Source organism: Chiloscyllium punctatum, chromosome 23 (assembly GCF_047496795.1).
Source record: "Chiloscyllium punctatum isolate Juve2018m chromosome 23, sChiPun1.3, whole genome shotgun sequence".
In the NCBI taxonomy this organism is placed as follows: domain Eukaryota; kingdom Metazoa; phylum Chordata; class Chondrichthyes; order Orectolobiformes; family Hemiscylliidae; genus Chiloscyllium; species Chiloscyllium punctatum.
In genome coordinates, this window is record NC_092761.1 from 84,330,749 (window position 1) to 84,345,706 (window position 14,958).

A 14,958-nucleotide genomic window follows, 5' to 3' on the forward strand; every position below is an offset into this window, starting at 1 on the left:
TGACCTTAATGCTGGAGGGAAGTTCATTGATGAAGCAGCTGTCTGGGACATTGCCCTGAGGAACACCTGCAAGATATCCTGGAGCCAAGATGACTGACCTCTGACAATCAGAGCCATTTTTCTTTGTGAAAGGTAAGACTCCAATCAGTGGAGACTTGTTCTCCAGATTCCCACCCATGCTTTCCAATTCTTCACTAGAGTCATTAAACCTCTTTCAGCCTTTCAAGACTCATATCTGCATTCATCCAAGTCCAACATCTTCAATACCCTGATTTTAATCACTTCACCACTGGTAGCCAGCTGTCAAGATGCAAGCTCTGGACTCTCCCTAATATTCTCTCCTTGTCTTTCAGGTGCCAAACCCTACGAGTGTTGGTGGTCATGGTTTGGTCCATAATGACTCTTTGCAAAGTACTGCAGTGGCTTGCTGGTGTCTTCTGCATATGGCTGACAAGGAACTTCTCTCACTCTTACAACCTGCCATCAGGTCTACTGAAAGGATTTACAAGCTGATAATGAATGTGTTTGGCCACATTATGAACGCATTTCCCACGGCCATCAAATCCTAATATGGATTTTGAATCTGGAGTTCTTGGCTAACAGATAAGGACATCACCAAGATCTCCTCTATAAGTCTCTTTCTTTCCCTTTAAGGCACAGTAAAGCCTGCCTCTTTGACTAAGCTTTTGGTTATCTTTCATTTATCTGCCATTTCTTCATATGGCTTAATGTGTTACAATGCGCTGATAAAGTGCTTTGGGGCATGTTATTAGGTTAAGAGTGCAATATAAATGCAAGGTATGGTAAAATAATTTTAACATGAATCAAACATGCAGACTTGGTAACTGAGAATGAAGCAGCTCAATAAGTCAAACAAACTCAGCACGATGCAGCAATTCGTGGTTGGCCAACAAGAAGCCTGTTTGTATTGTGGCAGCAGCTTGGGGACCAAATTTAAAAAATGTTATCAATTATCTTATGAATGTTTATATTTACCAGGTACACCAAACATACAAAACAACATGCCATGACACTAAGAGCACTGAAATAAAAATAAGCTCTGCCATTTTCTTAAGAAACCACAGGGACATGGTAAGGGCAAATAAACGAATACTAAATACAGAAAGTTGTTTTTTTTAGAAAAGATCAGGCTTCAAATCTTCAATTTAGTTGGGAAAATTAATTCAGGATTCAAGAGCAGCGCAGACAGTTCAACTTTACATTTTTTCTTGTTTGTTACCTAATTTCCCTTTCTGTTGTTTCAACTTCATTTTTAATCTGGGTTTGCAGTTTGAGAAGCAAGTTGCTCTGCTCTTGTTTCAGTCGTGCCTCCTCTTCCCCTTGTTCAATACTGAGCTGCTCTTTTAGTAACCTGGAAGATTGAAATAAAAAAAAATGAGATTTCGTACATGGCTAACATCTAGTGACGTGGAATGGACTTTCCTTCGTAAAATGACAATAACTCAGATAGACAAGATGATTTAAGGTTTAAACGCCGAATTCTGCTAGCCACTATTTGGAGTTCGACTCAATGCTCTTGGGGTATAGGCAGGGGGATAGAATCAGGATTCCAGTAATTTCTGCTTGTAAATTCATACAGATGAACACTGGTGTACACCAAGGTTTAGCTGGACAGTCACAATCTTCATGGTCCAATATCATTGACAATAATCTTTTGAATTATAATTGTACTGGAACCACTTCAGTGGTGAATTTTGAAGGTCACCAAGATCCCTGGAAATAATAAGCTCATATACAATGACAACTTAGAAACACAATACTGCTCCAAATACTGCAGTTTAAAGCTACATTACTAAGTCATTTTAAAGAGTTGAAGTGGCAGAGTGGGACACAAAGTCTAAAACTAAAAACTCTCAATGATCATGCACAAAGACATGACCGTAACTAAAGGTATATTATGTTATGTCATATATGTCCAAAATGATTCTCCTAATCAACTGATAAGATAATAAGTCATTTTTTTGCTTTAATCACAAAAAAAAATGGATTGATGCCAATTAAAAAGGAAGATTAACTTTATATGTATACAGCTGGGACAACTTTAACATAATCCAAGATACTGCGAGAATGGCACAAAACTAGGTTTACTGAGGTCAGCAGGGAGTGACATTGGGCAGATTCAAAGATTTGAATTATTTACATCTTATTCTCAGTGGCTGGGAGGTTATCTTAAAGTTATCCCAAACCACAGGGAGTTCCCGGGTTGCAAACAGGTTCTATTCTTGAGTGCGTTTACAAGTCGATTTGTATCAAGTTGGAACATAATGCAAGATGATATAAAGTTACCCTATGTAAGTACATGACATGTTCATATGTTGAATCTTTCAAACTACACCTCTGTATGGGATCATTCTCCGAAGTACAAGTATTCATAAGTTGGACATTTGTAAATTGGGGACCCCTTAATTAGTTTAAAATGCAACATATTACATGCAGAGAAATCTCATGATAATTTACACAGCAACATCTTGCAAATTGCAATGGGGTGAATAATAGATAACGTGCTTTGAATATAGTGATTAATGGAGAAATGTTGATGAGCACATGGAGTAAATCCTGCTTCATTCAAGTACTGCCATGAGATTTTAAATGAACACCTGAATAGGCAGATTCAGTAGCCTTTATTTAACACTGCTTCTAGAGGATAGAATTCCCAGTAATGCGGTACTTCATCAATATAGGGCTAAATTGTTATTTTATTTTATAATCTCAAGCTTCTAGTAGTCATGGAAGAAGATTGTTGCCTGTTTCTCAGAGTATGATACCTGATTTTGTTTTCTTTTTCACGATAAATTTGCTGTGTTTCCTCTTCCTCCTCATGCTGGAGTTTATCTCGAAGTTTACAAAGCTGCTTCTTTCTCTCATGGAGAATCTGTCTTTCTTCTTTTGCTCGCTCCTCACCCAATTTGTCTTGTAGCATCTCCACAGATTTCTGTGTCTGCAGTGGCTCCTTATTCTTCTGTTTGTGCTCTTGCTTCCATCTATTTTGAATGCATCTGTGTTTCAGAATAAAAATAAAGTAAACCTAATAGAGCAAGATTGTCATAAGCTACCGTATTTCTTCGCAAATTCTGAATTTCTCTCTTCACAGAAACCACAAAACGATCTTCTGTGTTATTACGTACTTGTCCATCTGATTGATAGTGAGAAGGCTTGCTTTAGAGTTGGATTCTGAGAAGTCTAGTTATACCTCATGTCAAAGCTCAGTGGAGATGTCAGTTGTTTGGCTCCAACCAGCAGCCTTTCTCCCTCTGATTTAACATTCAAATGTAAACTCGGTTTCACCTGACCAAATGCCTAAGCTTTTGAATCTTTTGCAGGATTCTCAATTTTGGGCCATTCACCCCTATTTTCAAACTATCAATAAACTGGCATTCTTCTCGCCAAGTGGGAATCTCAGCAACTCCAATATGAATACCTCAGTGAAATTAGTGTCCCATAAATCTGTGCATCCCAAGAAAGAATACACATAAAAAGACTTAAGCAGCACCCTCTCCAAAGATAGTTGACCGATAATATTTGGGCTTCAAATTCAAACACTGGTTCATTGAATCAGCTCACGCAAACGAAAACATGCTTTCATTTCTCTCAATTTCTCTATTTCTGCTGGAGAACTGTCAAAGTCTATAGAAAGTATATTTTTGCACATTAAATATTAAATGAATATGAAGATCTATACATTTTGTAGTGTTAACAGCTGAGCATTGACTTTTCTTCTCCTGGTGATCATGAATAGCCCAACACCAATTCCTGATGCACTTAGTTATGTAGAATCCAAGGTGACAATGTCATGGTATCCCTACCCTTACTTTTACAGCCTTTATCAATTCTGGCCTAAAAGTTTCCAAACAAAAGGTCATTTTTAAGCATTTTCGAAATGACACTACTGCAAACACTAAATTTTTTCACTGCAACTGCTGAAAGCATTTTATCCCATTAGCATCCAGCAGTGAAATGAGACCTTGTTGTATACAAAGTTATTATGATTTAGACTGCACTGCCTGAAAGGATAGTGAAAGCAGATTCAATAGTAATTTTCAAGAGGGAATTGAATGCTTGCTTGAAGGGTGGAATGTTGCAGGGCTGTGGGAAAAGTGGAGTGGGAGTAAATGGATAATGCTTTCAAAGAGTTAGCATAAAAAATACGGGATGAATGGCCTTCTTCTATGTTAGGTGATTCCATGATTTTGTCACAACTGTACGTTCTTTCTGTCTGGGCAGCTCAGCTGTCAAAACAGCTGAATTCAATTTGTGGTGTACAGGTAGATTGAAAAATCACAGGGAGAGCAAGAATTTAATTTAGTGATGGAATGAGAAAGCAAATAATATTCAGTTACGGACAGCCTGTCAACAACCAAGGCAAGACACAAAACATGCAGTATTAGAAAACTACAGTGACAACATGCATAATCCAACATACTATCCAAAACCAGCTCATTCAGAAACCTTATTGTTCCAAAGAGGCAGTAGGCTGGTCATTAGTTCCACTATATTTCGATCATATTTAAGGCAATCATTACCTTCCATCTTGTCTGGCAGATTACTTAAAAGACTCATTCTTTTCATCTCCTGTCTGTCATTATATACAATCGTCAAATCCTGATGGAAGGTCTGTGAAGGTGATACTGCTTCAATCATCTGAACACTGCACTGAAAGCAGTCACACTGACAGCAGTAATACCAGATTCCCGAGTGTCAGAATATTCAGTTGGGAAAATGAAAGGGAATGGAATAGACTGTTTAAAAAAAGACAATCTAAAAAATGATTTGGAGGTGCCAGTGTTAGACTGGGGTAGGCAAGAAGTCACATGACACCAGGTTATAGTTCAATAGATACAAGCTCTCAGAGCTCTGCTCCTTTGTCAGGTGAAATCCACTTCAGTTGCAAATTTTACATTAACACTTCATGGAGAACTAAAAGAATATGTTTATTTCAAGGAAATAAATCAGATTCCCATCACTGTGAACCCAAGAACTTCAAATTACTATTAGTCACAAATTCCTTAATTTTTAAAGAAGAACAATTAGCAACAGGAAAGCAATCTATCATTATTCTACAACACAGAAAAGTCGAAAAGGTAGTACCAAACTGGATGTGTAGGAGCATCCTCACAACAGGATAACTCACTATAGGTACTATTCACCATGTTTAGGTCAATTACCAAGTAATGCTGTTAAACAAGCCCAGAGGAAATGAAGCTTGCACACAGAGTGAAACAAAACCTGTTTTGTCTATAATATGACCTGTTTATCAGATGCATCTTTACACTATGCCATGCTATGAGTGCTCACAGTTTGTGGACCACTATTAATGCAATGCTGTGGTAACAGGACTGGTATTTGGGTTGACTGTTCACACAGAAACAAATTGAAATAGAAACAGGAAGGGCTGGCAGCATCTGTGGAGAGAGAAACAAAGTTAAAATTTTGAGTCTGATAAGACTCTTCCTTGGAAATGAAAGGGACTCGAACACTATAGATGACCAAGGGGAAGGAGGAATGAGTAGAAAAGGTGGTGAGGCTGCCCAGAGCAAAACACATAGGGAGTGCTAATGGTAGTAGAAGGAGAAAGATATAGATGCAAAATAGGTGCTGATTGTAGGTGTGACTACTGGAAAATGGGTCAACTTTTCTGACAGCAAACCCATGCAAACAAGACAGTGAAAGTGTTGTACGTAATCAAATGGATGATGTGTTCATGCTCGGAAATTGCTGAATTCAATATCGTGTCCTGAAGGTTGCAAAAGTGCCTAGGTGGAAAATGAGGTGCTGTCCCTTCAGTTTGATTGGGCTTCACTGGAATACTACAGCAGGCGTAAGACAGCATTGACTGCGCAAGAGCAATATGGTTTACTGAAATAACTAGCAACTGGAAAGACGGGGTCATTCTGACAGACGGAGCAGAGCTCTTCCCCAAAGCCCAATCTGTGTTTGGTTATGCAAATATAAAAGACACAGCATTGTGAACACAGTGAACAAGACTGAAAGAAGTACAAACAAATCACGGAGGATGTAAAAGGGCAAATGCTACACCTTCTATGATTACATGGGAAGGTTTCATGGGGTGAGGAGGGGATGGGGTGGGGGTGCTAGTGAAGAGGTCTTATGACTGAACTAGAGTGTTAAGGGAATGGCTCCTGCAGAATGCTGACAAAAGAAAGGAAGGAGAAGATGGCACATAGAAGATGGCACATTGAAGGGTATATAGGCTAGTCTGATCTTAGAGTAGGATAAAAGGTTGGCACAACATCAAGGGTCGAAATGACTGTACTGTGCTGTCCTGTTCAACGTTCTATGTTTTGTTGTGTTTGGTGGTGGCTTCCTGCTCGAAGTGGTGGAAATGGAGCAGGATGACCCTTTTGAGTATGGAGTCCAGTGGGGGGGAAAGTGAGGATGAGGGGAATGCTTTTGTTGTTCTGGAAGGGAAGAAAAGGGTCAAGGGCAAAGGTGCAGGAAATAGGTCAGACATGGCTGAGTGTTCTGTCAGGGGGAGGGGAGAGAGAGGGCAGGTTAAACCTTGGAGGCGTGTGCGGTGTGGGGGTGGGGTACGTTCAGTTTTCTGCTGAGGAAATAGGAGGACATGAGACAGCCAGTCTATAGAAGATGCCATAATTGGAAGAGATGTGATAGAAACAGAGGAACTGAGAGATTGGAATGGAGTTTTTCCAGGAAGGAGGCTGTAACAAAGTGTAGTCAGGTATTTGTGGGAGCTGGCAGACCTTAATGAGTATTGGTGGACATTTATCTGCAGAAATGGAAAAAGATGATTAATGGAAGGGAAGAGTTAAAGGTGAACTAGGAGACGGTGAGAGAATGAGAAGTGGAAGCAAAATTGATTAATTTTTCAAATCAAAACAATTAAAATCAAAACAGCACCAATTATGTTTTCAACGTGTTAGAGAATGAGTAGTAGGAGGTGACCTGATTAAGACTGGAACAAGGAATGTTCCACATCACTCACAAAGAAACAGGCACAACTAGGATCTATATGGGTACCCACTGACACACCTTGGACTTGGAGTAAGGAATATCAGTCAAAGAAGAAATAATTTAAACTGAGAACGAGCTCAGCCAGGTAAAGAAAGGGTGATGATGGATGGAATCATTCAAATCTTCATTCAAGGAAGAAGATCAGACCAACCTGATGAGGGATGGATTGGCAGAGGTGTTGTACATTCATGGTAAAGAGGCCCTGTGCCTGGGGTCAAAAAGTGAAAATTATGGAACTGACATAAATTGTCAGGAGATTTATGAAGGAAAGTAGAACCAGACAGGATGAGGGGAGAAAAACTAGTGTCAAGATTGCGCTGGTGCAAGAACAGGCTGAAATGATGGATCTGTCAGGGGAGTCCTGTTTGTAGGTTTTGGGAAGGAGTTAGAGCCAGCTGTGCTGGATGGGTACTATGAGGTGATAAGCTGTGGAGGAGGTGAGATCTCCAGAGGTCAATGACAGTCCTGGAAACAATTGCTTGATATTTCCTTTCATTGATGGGGACATAGGAAGAAGTGTTCTTGAGTTAGAGCTCAACCTCTACAAGGTAAAGGTCGACAATCCAGATGACAACAGTATCAATCTTCTCATCTGATTGGACAACAAAGTCAGGGTTACATAATATTATATAGTAATTATTGATAATTATCTGATAATTACCTTTCAGCAACTTCTGCTCTTTTTCTTCTTTCAACATTTTCAACATTTTGCTTCTTGTCATCCTCATCTTCCTGCTTTTGGAGAAAAAAATTAGAATTTTGACTGTAACCTGATACTTTGTTTAATCTCTTACAACAAATACATGTCAGTTCACACATTAATCTTTTGATAATCTCAGAACAAGGTGTTTAGCTGATAATCGTTAACTATTACGAACCAAACACAGTAATGATGGGAACATAGGAACGGGAGGGAATCATTCACATTCTTGAGGCTATTCATCCAATCAATAAGATCTTGGTTTATCTGCATTCTACCCAGCTTGACTCCATATTCTTTAATATTGTTGGCTAGCAAAAATCTACCAACCTTAGATTTTAATCACTAATTGAACTAGCAGCTATTGCTTTTTATGGGAACAAATTTCGTACTTCTATTACTATTTAGGAGAAGTAGTATTTCCTAACTTCTCCCCTGAAAGGCCTGACTTTATTTTTTTAATTGATGTTCCCTTGTGTTTAAAGATTCTTCTGTTGCTATCCTACAAATATTCTAACAACCTCATAAAAATCAGTAATTAACCTTCTGTATTCCAGTGAATACAGCTGGGTTTACATAGTTTCTTTTCATAAACAATGCATCTGTGGAACCCTAGTACAATTTTGGTATATCTTTCACTCCCTCTGATGCATCCTAAGATATGTTGCCTAGACCTATATACAATACTTCAGTTGTGATCTAACCAGGACTATGTATAAGTATGACAAAACACCTTTCACTTCATATCCTGGCTCTCTTGATCAAAGCTAAAGTTCTATTGGCCTAACAAAAATAGAAATTGCTGGAAAAGCTCATCAGGTCTGGCAGCATCTGTGAAGAGAAATCAGAGTTAAAGTTTCAGGTCCAATGGCTGTGTGTGAGGAAAGGTCACCGGACCTGAAACGTTAACTCTGATTTCTCTGAACAGATGCTGCCAGAACTGCTGAGCTTTTCCGGTAATTTCTGTTTTTGTTTTAGATTCGCAGCATCTACAGTTCTTTCAGTTTTTATTCTATTAGCCTTCTAGGTTTTCTTTTCTCCATGACCAATACATTTTACTAAGGGTTTATGTAAACCTTAAACGCTATTGACACTCTACCCATCCTAACTTTAAATTTTTTTGAAAATAATCAGATCTATTCCTTCTTCAAAGTACAGTAAATAATTTGACAATTGCTGGAAAAAAAAGATGTTGGTCAAAACCTTTTAATTTTTCACTCATCAAGACAATAATTTAGTTACAGTTAAGTTGATAAATTAAACTGTACACTTTAAATGTCAGCTTTTTGTTTTGCATTTCACTTGTGGCATATGGGCAATATTATCTGGCTAACATTTACTGCCAGTTTCTAGTTGCCCTTGAGAAGGTGGTGGTGGGCTGCTTTCTTGAATCGCTGCAATCTGATTGCTGTAGGTAGATCCACAATGCAGTTAAGGAGGGAAATCCTGGGTTTTGATCCAACAGCAGTGAAGGAATGATTTGGAGGAGTCGGTGTTGGACTGGGGTGGACAAAGTTAAAAATCACAACACCAGGTTACAGTCCAACAAGTTTATTTACAAGCACTAGCTTTCGAAGTGCTGCATCTTCATCAGGCTGGCAACCACCTGATGAAAAAGTAGCACTTCTAAATAAACCTGCTGGGACTATAACCTGGTGTTGTATGATTTTTAATGCAGTGAAGGAAGATTCACAGCGAACAACATTTTCAACTGCTTTCGTTTGTCAAAAGCAAAAGGAATTGTTTGTGCTTTACTTTCCAACTTATTAAAATTCTAGGTGCCCCAGATACGATAAAATTGAAAATGCTCAGATCACCATTTCATAATATAAAAGCTAACTTCCCAAGACAGAGCCAAAACTCTTGACATTCAGAGTGCAATGTCAACCCTAGAATGTGGTGGCACCTCAAAGCACGTTCCAAACTCTATTAATTCTGTTACGACAAACTTTAGGCTAAAAAGCAGGTATCTAAAATACATATGCATTATATATTTAAAATACTTTCAAGAGTATTGAGTGGTGCAGTGGATTAAACACATTGTCCACTCACTTTTGGGTTCAGACCAGTCCAGTGTGAAGAAGGAGATGAAAAGCTTCTCTGTTTCCAATAGGTCAACTGTGAACTGTTTTGGGTAATCCCATTCAAAAGAAATGCCACGAGTGTAGTATGGATGTACTTCAGAGGTTGGAGGTGAGTCCCAGCGATTTATTAAAGTGCAGAATGAGTCTTACTCTAATTTAACCGATTAAGTGGTTGATTCTCATCCTGGATGCCCAAAGAATGGAAAATATCCATGTTTTATAATTGTAATTTTAAAGGTTATAGGGGATTTATGTGGTCATTTGGGATAGTCAGATGCAGCTGCCAGTTCTACCACATGCTATTACATCACTGAATGTAATTATACAAGTCCTTATTCACAGCCCTTTAGTATTTAAAAGGTGACTCTGCCATCTGTTCTTGGGGGTACAAGCACAGACAAATAGTCCAGAAATAGAATTCTCCAAAACAGCTGAGAAGCCATGGGAATTCCTCAACAGAATCAACAGACGGAATCCCCAGCATCATACCACAAACATATCATTGAACCGGCATTTCTTGTGACAGGTTGTTTTCCTTAAATGACTCCTTCTGGACTGTGATACTAATTTACTATCATACTTAGAAAGTGTCAGTAGATTGGAATATTTACACCATTTTCATAGCATACTGTGCATAATATATAAGCTTTCCTGCAACTAATTTATTAAGTAGTACTTAAAATAGCACTTGAAATACCACATTATAGCATCTGTACAAAGTTACTTAGAGTTGAACTCAATCAAGATTATTTTAGAAAGGTACACATTATCGATAAACATTATCAAGTGACCACAGTATCAAATTTCCAAATACATCCCTACATACAACATAAACATAGTTACGTATTCTCATCCTCTTGAAAAAACTTAAAACTTACTTCTCATATGAACGAACCACACCTTTGCCAAAGATTCTGACCAATTTTTACATATTAATTTCCATAAAACAAAACCATCTAATGAATTGTCAATGGATTATTTGACTGCGGGGAACAACAGTGTTGCAATCCTAGGAGAGACTGATTACATTTTAAAAGAGATGTGAATTTTCGAGTGATAGACTCAAAGGACTGCACAACAACATTTCAAGTTTTACAACTTTCCTACTATAATAAATAAACTTAACTCAAAATCAACTATACATTATTTATTAGATACTAATGCACTAAATTACATAAAAAACTCCACGTTAACTTCTTAACACAGAAGCATCAAGCTCAAATGAAATGTAGTCTTGTGCTTAAACCCCTAAGCTCCTGCTTGCTTTAATAGGATGTCTCATTCCTGCCTCACCATTCAGTTCTTCAATGTCTTTTAAAATTCAGTACCAACACTCAGTCTTCTGAACATTTTCCAATGGGCTTCCAGTAGTGAAGCACGACTCAAAATTAGAACAAAGAAAATTTACAGCCCAGGAACAGGCCCTTCGGCCCTCCAAGCCTGAGCCGATCCAAATGTACTGTATAAACCTGTTGGTCAATTCCTAAACATTTGTATCCCTCTGCTCCCCATCTTCTCATGCATCTGTCCAGGCGCATCTTAAATGAATCTACCGTGCCTGCCTCTACCACCTCTGCCAGCAACGCATTCCAAATGCCCACCACCCTCTGTGTGAAGTACTTGCCACATGTATCCCCCTTAAATTTTACACCTCTCACCTTGAAAGCATGACCTCTCATTATTGAATCCTTCACCCTGGGAAAAAGCTTGTCTCTATCCACCCTGACTATACCCTTCATGATTTTGTAAACCTCAATCAGGTCCCCCCTCAATCTCCTGTTTTCTAGTGAAAATAAACCTAACCTACTCAACCTCTCTTCATAGCTAGCACCTTCCATACCAGGCAACATCCTCGTAAACCTTCTCTGCACCCTCTCCAAAGCGTCCACATCCTTTTGGTAATGTGGCGACCAGAACTGTACACAACATTCTAAATGCAGCCGAACCAATGTCTTGTACAATTTTAACATAACTTGCCAGCTCTTATACTCAATACCCCGTCCGTTGAAGGCAAGTATACTATATGCCTTCTTGACCTCTCTATCCACCTGTGCAGCAATCTTCAGGGTACAATGGACCTGCACTCCCAGATCTCTCTGGCCAGCAACTTTTCCCAAGGCTTTCCATTCATTGCAAATTTGGTCTAGAATTAGACTTGCCGAAATGCATCACCTCACATTTGTCGGTTGAAAGCCATCTGCCACTTTTCTGCCCAACTCTCCAGTCTATCTATATCCTCCTGTGTTCTCTGACAGTCCCTTATGCTTTCTGCTACTCCACCAATCTTTGTGTCATCTGCAAACTTGATCATACCAACAGTGCCCTCTTCCAGATCATTTATGTTATATTGTAAACAACAGTGGACCGAATACTGACCCCTGTGGAACACCACTTTTCTCCACCTTTCTCCATTTTGAGAAACTCCCTTCAACTATTACTCTCTGTCTCCTGTTGTTCAACCAGTTCTTTATCCACCTTGCTAACACACTGAACACCATGTGACTTCACTTTCTCCATTTGTCTACAATGTGGAACCTTATCAAACACCTTACTAAATTCCATGTATATGACATCAACAGCCCTTCCTTCATGTAACAATTTGGTCACTTCCTCAAAGAACTCAATTAAGTTGGTAAGGCACGATCTCCCCCGCACAAAACCATGTTGCCTATCACTGATAAGCTCATTCTTTTCTAAATATAAATAGACCCTATCTCTCAGTACCCTCTCCAGCAACTTCCCCACCACCGACGTCAGACTCACTGGTCTGTAATTTTCCGGAATATCCCTACTACCCTTCTTGTACAAAGGGACAACATGAGCAACCTTCCAGTCCTCTGGCACCTCACCGGTACTTAAGGATGCCACCATGATATCTGTCAGGGCCCCAGCAATTTCCTCTCTCACCTCCTTCAGCAACCTGGGATAGATCCCATCCGGTCCTGGAGATTTGTCCACCTTAATAATCTCTAGCATACCCAACACATCTTCCCTACTTATGCCAACATGTTCCAGACTAATCAAACTTCTATCTCTAATCTCAAGATTCATCATGTTCGTCTCCTCAGTGAACACTGATGCAAAGTAATCATTTAAAATCTCACCCATTCTCTCAGGTTTGGCACACAGCCTTCCTTCATTATCTTTTCGTGGACCAATCTTTTCTTTCATCTTTAAATCTCCATACAATTTGTCTGAAGGATCTGTCTTCACCATCACTCTGCTTGGTTGTTGAGCCAAGATTACTCCTTTTCCCCTCTTGGCTCAGCAGTGCCTATTGTGGGTCCTCTTACCCATACCTCTGCCTCATTGACTCTAAGATAGAGCCTGTACCAGCAAAGCCAGCTCTATATCCTTTGTGTCACATCGTATGAGAATCAAGTTTTGAGTTTCTGTCTCCTTAAGAAACAGGCCACAGGGTTTACCTTGGGGAAGATTTCAGTGGAGATGAGATGCCCCGTCTTCCCAAAGTGCTCCATTTTATCTTCAGTGAAAGACAACAGTTGATAAACTCTCATGAAATTCAGCTTATGTAACAACAGCAAAAGTCTAAAGTGATTTCACTCACATCTACATGCACAGCTTCTGACGTTCTCCAAAAAAATTGTAATGATTCATCCTGATATCGCTCGCTCAGTGGCAATCTTATCACTCCACTTCATGTTTGCTAATCCAGGGTATGTCAGAGATCTAAAGCCTTACTGACTAACAATTCAGTTATATTTACACATGCTGTCAATTTACCAGCAGAAGCTTCAAGAAATATTTCGAACAGTTCAACTTCTGACTAAGTAGCCCACCGTTCTCTGCTATCTCTAGGAAATGGCAAGGATGATAAGCCGTTCACTATTGATACAACTTTGGAAAAAGATCAGTTTGCAAGTGGAAATGTACATGTTGTGGCAAATCTCCTTTGTCCACCCACACTAAAAATCAAACGTTGGCAGAATACTTGTTTATCATTAACATTAAATCAAAATGTAAAGGGATTCAAAGAGGATACCACTGTAAAATTGTTTTTTTTTTAGATTAGATTACTTACAGTGTGGAAACAGGCCCTTCGGCCCAACAAGTCCACACCGACCTGCATACCACCCAGACCCATACTCCTACATTTACCCCTTCACCGAACACTACGGGCAATTTAGCATGGCCAATTCACCTAACCTGCACATTTTTGGATTGTGGGAGGAAACCGGAGCACCCGGAGGAAACCCACGCAAACACGGGGAGAATGTGCAAACTCCACACAGAGAGTCGCCTGAGGCGGGAATTGAACCTGGGTCTCTGGCTCTGTGAGGCAGCAGTGCTAACCACTGTGCCACTGTGCCGCCCACTTGGCCACTCCATTGCTGAGAAATCGTGGACAAAATATCTCAAGCTAATTTAATCGTTATAACAGCTTTTAAAGACAGCTCCACTTTTAATTGTTAACATGTCAGTTTGACTAATGGCTATGGCCATGCTTGTATATTGGCTATGATGTGGCTTCAGCTGCAGTTCTATTGTCTTTAATACAGATTTGCTGGTCCTCAACAATGGAGATATGCAGGTGACAAGGAGAGATTAAGTTGGAAAGCAAATCAAATTTCATAAAAACTTTATGTAAAAGCTACTCATACAAACATCAATATTTCAATCACCTTTGACAAACAGCTATTTCACACTACATTAGCTGGCAATGTCTCCAGCATTGTCTAGTTACAGATTTTCCCTCTGCCAATGAAAGGGAATGCTGATTTGAGTGAAAAATAATGGTTTCAATAAAGTGATTCAGCATCAAAACACAGAGAAAAGAGGCAATTAATAATTTGGAGAGGAGTGAGAAAGAGAAATCCTCCGCCATCTTTAACAAAGGGATCCCTGTATAAATAAACACAGGAAAAGCTGCAGGACTATACTAAAGCTGAAGTTGTACAATTTAAGACAGCTCCTCAAAAGGCAGTAACATCTCAGCAACTGTGAACTTGAAACTGTCAGACAACTGTGGAGTAAATAAGGGAAGTGATTTTGATCTGTTTACCTCAGATGTAAGTTGTCGGTCTAAGGCAGGTGACAGTGTTCCCACATTCAGGATTCTTTCTACAGCCTGAATCTGGATCCCTAGATCCTGAATACAATCGGGACAAAAAGAATGGAGAGTTCTTTAAATGAACAATTTAG

General features: G+C 39.3%; 1 protein-coding gene across 14 annotated transcripts in view; it reads right to left on the reverse strand.

The window, feature by feature from the left end:
• The window catches only part of LOC140494195 (centrosomal protein of 164 kDa-like), a 209,979-nt gene that overhangs the window by 42,468 nt on the left and 152,553 nt on the right, over positions 1-14,958 (reverse strand). For 12 of the 14 annotated variants that reach the window (XM_072593326.1, XM_072593325.1, XM_072593324.1 and 9 more), the window contains 4 exons: positions 14,819-14,905; positions 7,673-7,746; positions 2,787-3,017; positions 1,241-1,372 (listed from right to left, as the gene is read on the reverse strand). In XM_072593326.1, coding sequence (XP_072449427.1) covers positions 1,241-1,372; positions 2,787-3,017; positions 7,673-7,746; positions 14,819-14,905 — 524 coding nt within the window. The remainder of the gene's footprint in view (positions 1-1,240; positions 1,373-2,786; positions 3,018-7,672; positions 7,747-14,818; positions 14,906-14,958) is intronic. The other 2 variants (XM_072593331.1, XM_072593328.1) reach the window with 1 other exon arrangement.